At 30.7% G+C, this 6,809-nt stretch overlaps 1 protein-coding gene across 1 annotated transcript; it reads left to right on the top strand.

The window, feature by feature from the left end:
- Positions 1–2,985: 2,985 nt before the first annotated feature.
- LOC100575728 lies at positions 2,986–6,809 on the top strand. Its single transcript, XM_029488707.1, has 3 exons — positions 2,986–3,719; positions 4,741–5,104; positions 6,281–6,809. Exons 1-3 carry the CDS (start codon positions 3,714–3,716, stop codon positions 6,487–6,489), a joined length of 579 nt encoding a protein of 192 aa, XP_029344567.1. The 5' UTR covers positions 2,986–3,713; the 3' UTR covers positions 6,490–6,809.

A 6,809-nucleotide genomic window follows, 5' to 3' on the forward strand; every position in this document is an offset into this window, starting at 1 on the left:
GCGAAGTGACTACTGACTCCTATTGAAACAGTATTTTAAAGTAAGTATTCCTTGTAAACCTCGATTATTTTGTATTTCTATTCTATAAGTTTACTATAATATATAGTGAACTTATATTATAATATTATAATATAACAATTATTTAAATTTTTACTCTATTATTTTTCATTTTGAAATTTAAAAACAAATAACAATGCATTGGTAAAAATAAATTATTTAATTAAAATAAATCAAGTTAAACTAATTAATGCGTGATTATACTTCCAACATATTATATTACATAATATAATACAATATTAGGGGCAGGCATTTGGGCTAGAGCTTAACGTATTATAAGGCGTAACATTTAGGCATTTTAATTGGCATATTTATAATAATATCACGACTGTGTGCGAGAAGAAAACGAACAATGAAAATTAATGCGTTCAATCTGTTATAACGTTAAAACTAAAACAAAACCTAGATGCTTTGGAGGTCACAGAAATGGCGAAGTTCATACTAACGACCAATGTGGACATGTGGTAGATCGTAAATATTGCTGACAATAGAATTGCCGCTATTAACTATAAATAACTGCGTCGACTGTATGGACTCACGACTGACTTCAAAACCAGTCTGTGTTATAATACATAAATTCATAAAATGTATCCACCGCCAGCTGTACTGTAATACTATCGGATCAGATTCCTAAAAATAAATAACTGTACTTTAGAATGGGAAAATAAATCGAATTTAAATATTTACCATTTTTAATTGATTGATATTACAATTTTATCACGATGGTATACTTCATAAATGTAAACTATAATTACTTCATAATTAGAATATACTTTTTTAATCTAACACGTAGAAATTAAACGATAATATTACATGTCCGAAGACCGAAACATTAATAAATAATGTTATAAAAGCTTAACTCAAATTAAAAAGTATATATAAATATTTTTTTTTATTCGCCTATAGGCACTTCTTATACAACTAATCATAAGATCAAACAAAATTTAAAACTATTTTTGTTTTGTTCTGTGAAGTGATCTAAGTGTATTCATCTGCTCTAAGTGGATGCGTCCTATATTATACGATTTTGAAAAGTATTGTATTTTATTTAAACCAATTTATGGCTTTAACTCATCGTTCTTAAACTTATTATCTTTTTGATCACCATTTGTATCCAAGTTTTCGTTTTCGGTTTCTCTTAATATGATGAACGGTTTTAATCCGGGAACTGACATCAAAAACACGTCAAAGTCCTTGCTTTCCCACGAATCTAAATAGTGCGATATGAAATATATATGTCTTGTATTATTATGAATGACGTAGAAGACAAGTAAAATATATTGTCATGTTTATAACCCGACGTAATTACCTATCATCTGTTAATTAATTAGAAAGTCAGTAGTCCTAATTCAAAATGTAGTGCGTATATTTTAGTGCAGTTTTTAAATTTAATATTTGACTAATGGCCATCCTTTTACCATGATTTATCACAAGTCAACAAATGCTTAAGTATATTTTCTTTTTTAGAATATTATAATAAATACAATAACGAACACACTACTTTTAAGTTTATTATTTTTTATACAATGTATACATTATACGTACTCCGGGATAGAAAATTTAGTTTTGATATTTTGGTATTAAATCAATAAAGTGAAATAAAATTAAAACTTATATAAAATTATGTTTTAAACACATATTTAAGCTCCTGCATTATGCACCAATATTATTGAATTTTAAAATTATGATATACGAGACACGCAAACAGTTTTTTACACTTATCACATATTCACATAACACTGATATCAGTAACCTTACCAAAATATAATAAATTAGACTATTTAATATTTATACATTATATGACAAATTTAAATGTTTCCTCAGATAAGACATGGACATCGTTAGGTTTAGAATGCAACGCAGCTATTGTCATGTTGGTACAATTAATTTAAATATAATTGCAATTCATGGTGTGCATTTTCAACAAATTATATAAACAAACATAAAATATCAACGAGTAGCGTATTCGTCATCGGATTAAAATAGCTATCTCTGCTGTCTATTAATACGTGTGATGAGAACCGTAAAACTTAACAATTTGTTGTACCTATTTTTGAAACTATGAATTGTTCTTATTCAATAAAAAATAGATTAATTTCAAAATTATTTATAAATCACTCTATAAAATAAATGATTTAGAATTTTGAAAAATATGTTAATTAAAAATTTGAGAATTGCATGAATGTATTATTTGTAAATCATGGTAAAAAGCATCATATATACTATAGTCATGTTATATTCAATTAATAATCTGTATTGAAATATTCGCAAGTACTACTTTGAATTAGAGCTACTGACTTTCCAATAAATCAAAATACTGTAAACATATAGGTATATACTTATAAGCATACTATTACTATTTATTATACTTACTATCATTTGTTAGGTTTTTTATATTTAACGAACTATGCTTATCTTTGTTGATAATAGGTCCAATCATAAAATCTGAAGGTAAATGTTGATTAACTCTAATGTCTTGGGCAGGAAGAACAAATCCTAAACTATAGATCAGGGGTGGCCAAACCGCGGCTCGCGTCATAGACTTTTGCGGCTCGCATTTTAACGTAACATTAGCCAAAAAAAAAAAAAAAAAGTCACATAATATACAATAGTATGACCTTTTTTGTTTTTTTACATCTTGGCTCTTCAATTGTTATTAATATATTTGGTGCCTCGCGAGTCTCTTCTCGCTGGCCACCCCTGCTATAGATTGTAATGACTCCCAATGAAATCTAACAAACAAAGTGCACAAAATACCTAGTCATTATCCAATTTTATTTAAGTATAAGTATCAAATTATTGTGTACAGTTTATTTTATTTGTATTCCATGTATAGTGTATTACTGTATACAGTTTATATAAAAGATTATAATAATATTTTTAGGTAAAATATAAAATAAAATATTTAATTATTTACTCACCAACATTATAATATCGGATTATTCAGTGACATGAATTTAACAACTAATACATAGGACTGCTTAAATAACTATTAAATACCTATTGAACATTTGAATTCAGAATAAGAAAATCGATTTACGACTCATATAATATCTGCTTCAACAAAAACAGCCCTAAATTATACAATAAATTATTAGATACCTAGTCAGCTGTTCTAGGGTATATTTTTTTACTTTTCGTCACTTATTATGGAAACAATAAAACTCTGAAAACATACACAATATACATTAGGCATACATGTATATAGGCAATATATAGCTACAGTTAAATTAATTATAAATTATCATTACACATTTTATCTACAGTTATTTGACTAATACTTCATTTAAGTTACTATAAGCCTTTTCCACTATGCGCGTATATTAAATTATGTTTTTGAGATTAGACAATCGAATGTAACGGGAAACTGTACTAATTGTTAATCGGATATTGAACACTTTACTAAAGTACTTAGCAATTAAATACTATTTACAGGCTTGATAGTGTAATTATTAAAATATTATACTCTGAACATGGACATGGGTCACGGTAATCGATTTTATATATTATAAAACCCCCAATATTTCAAGTTTACGGTATCATTTCAACGTTGACTCAAAAACTATACTCGAGTATATTATATACTGTCAATATTGAAATAATCGTTTGTGAATTTCAGCTCAAGACAATTTTCGAAGATATTTTTAGAAGAAAAAATGACCGTAAGTACATAAACATTATATTATGAGCTACACAATATAACGCTCCAGCACATACAGATGGTATCTAATAAAATTAAACGTATCGATATTGTTTCACTGCAGGCGTAGGTACTTATCTGTTTATTACATATGCACTGAATCGCATTAAATCTTAAGTATCTACTGTGTCACTGTGAACTTTTTTTTTAGTTGTAGCACTTGTACAATAATTAGGTATATGAATAATATATTATACATCATGCGTAGATAACCAAAACGAAAGTAACAAACTAACATTTAAATTACGAAAATTTGGAAATGTTAATATCATATAGAGATAGATGTACAAGAATTGTTATCTAGTGCATTGATAATATTTAATACCTTGGTAGTGAATCAAAAACAGACTATCAATATCTCACCTATGCATTATGGCTAGGTACTTATGTCTTATAAACTATAATAACTAACAAACTAAAATATGAAATGAAATACAAATTGTAATTTAATATATGATTTTAAAGTTTTTGAACTACTTAGCGACATACCTTATTTTCACTCATTCCTGTAATATAGGTAAGCATTTTTTTTAAAGTTCCCATTTTGTCCAGTTAGTCATATTGGAAAAAATTGTTTAAATAATTATTTATATTTCCCGAAGATGCTAGGACGATGTATATAGGCTCCACTATCTGTTATTTCCTTATATCGAGACCAGGTAAACCATAACGTAGATACCTGGTAATATTGAATTGAGTCTAACGTTATTCAAGAGACACCAATTGGAGGATGCAGGCTTAGAGCTTAGTAGTCAATAGTCACTATATAGTCCTCCGTAAAATGTGTGTGTTTGTTTATACACAGTTTATAAACGATAAAACACAGCTTTCCTTTATTAACACAATTTGAATAACTGCATAATTGAAAAAAGGGGATGAGCAAGCTTACAGTGAATCACCCTGCAGAGGTATAAAAATAATACTATACAAGCAGATCTCACAAACAACACATAATATTAAAACCGTTTTCCTACCGCGTTTAGTTCAGGTACGTGAGGCTGATGGTGTCCGTGATGGCACTGGCCACACACTTGCTGGCCGCGCCGTCTTCCAGACCGCAGACGCCGACGGTCAAGTCGGCCGAGGACCAGACGGTCCGGGACACGCTACTCGAACTGGTCGCGTCCCTGATGATCGGAGGTGTCTCGGCGGGCGGCCGGAAAACGGAAGTGCACCACCACAACGACGGTCACAAGCCGCAACACCACCAGGCTATTTCCACGCTAATCCATCTGCTGTTGACCATCGGCAGCGCGTTCGCCCCGCTGGTGGGTGCCATCGTTGGACCGCTGTTGACCAACGTCGCCAACGGGATAACGTGGGCCATCTCGCATACCATTGCTTCCGGTAAGTCCAAACACCCTCGTGAGTTTACAAGGACAATTTGATACGTAAGATTTAAGTTCATACCCGTTTTTTTTCCAAGTAAAATATTATCAAAATCAAAGGATACAGCCGATTAGCTGATTAATATATATAACAAGAGTAGGTACTTATAAGCGATTTAAGTCTAGTAATGAGCGTTGTTCACACTGCACGCGCATAAGTGCATAACGTTGCTTGACAAACTATATAGTTCTAATACTGTGGCGTATACGAGTAAATAATAGAAATATTATTATTTTTAAGTAAATCGCCAAAGAACATTATTTTCATATTTATAATGCCATTCGTTTTGTACTTATGTATAATTTATACGAATATTATACCATCAATAACAAAGTAAAAATATTGTGTATGTCATTTAAAAAAAATTTCTGACCCCATAAAATTGATTTCCACAGAAATAACCTTGCAAATTGCATGTGGGCATTTGCAGGTATACGAATATATATTATTATAATTTATAATATATATCTATAATATAGTAAGTAAAATAATATATTGTAGGTCAACGTCGACCTGATGCTGAAATTGTGACTCGATAGTGTTGTTTGGCTTTTAAATATTTTGAACTTGACCGAAATCCACAAGCCCGATGTGGCATCGTCAAAATCGTATGCATAAACACACATTATGCAAGTGTCCATGTGGCATGTGACAAATCCGTTTATTATACATATTATTTTTACCTCGGTATTCGGTCGACGGTCGTTTGCTGTTCAAGCACTGCACATTTAAATTATTAATTAAGTTTTTAGTAAATATATTAAAGTGATGGGCAACAACTATCGACAGCTTAACATATTGCAACGTTTTCAGTCTTATTTATTAGTATATAATTATTTTTTTAAATTTATCATCGCGATTTATTACCTGGAAAATAATTACGCAGAGTGCTATAATATAATATACTATAGGTACATATAATAATATACCAAAACTCTACCAAAGTGATATAAACTACTTACTTAGCTACTTGGACTAGAATTTAGCCGTAACGATCGATTAAGTTCGTTTGATCGCACTCACTCGACACAGTCCTAACCTATATACACCATACACGTATTCGGTCACACGTTTTATTATTGTATTTATTCGTATATATATACATATATCATTACGAGTGCATCGACGTTTCAGGATTTTCACCTCCACACGGATTGTTTTCACCGGAACTCGGCCATGGAACCGATCACATCAAAGAACACCTGACGTCTTACGCTGGTGAAGGTCAACCCGAAACGGGGTCCGACGCGATTCATCAAGTACAGCAACCCGCGGCCGCCTTGGAACAGTCCGAACCACCAACGGTCGATGACACCAGAAATGAAGTGAAGAAAATAGTATGACGATCCGCCGCAGACGAATATATTACATATTATATATGATCACGAGTTCATAACGACCACGATTTCTTATTTTTTTATAAGTACATAATACTATAGTTTTGTTCGCCGCGATTGCAGTTTAATTTATTTTATACATTATTATTTATATATTATTGTCCGTTGAACCCTGTCTATAGGTATTCTATACGACGGAACAAATACCTAACAATAAATTATTAATCATTATATATTTGTACGAAGTGTTCTTATAGTTATCCTCTTAACTGCGTTTAGACACTGCAAAAGTTGTTTATTCGATCAACTATTTCACATTACAAAAC

The sequence above is a fragment of the Acyrthosiphon pisum genome, chromosome A1, assembly GCF_005508785.2.
Source record: "Acyrthosiphon pisum isolate AL4f chromosome A1, pea_aphid_22Mar2018_4r6ur, whole genome shotgun sequence".
In the NCBI taxonomy this organism is placed as follows: domain Eukaryota; kingdom Metazoa; phylum Arthropoda; class Insecta; order Hemiptera; family Aphididae; genus Acyrthosiphon; species Acyrthosiphon pisum.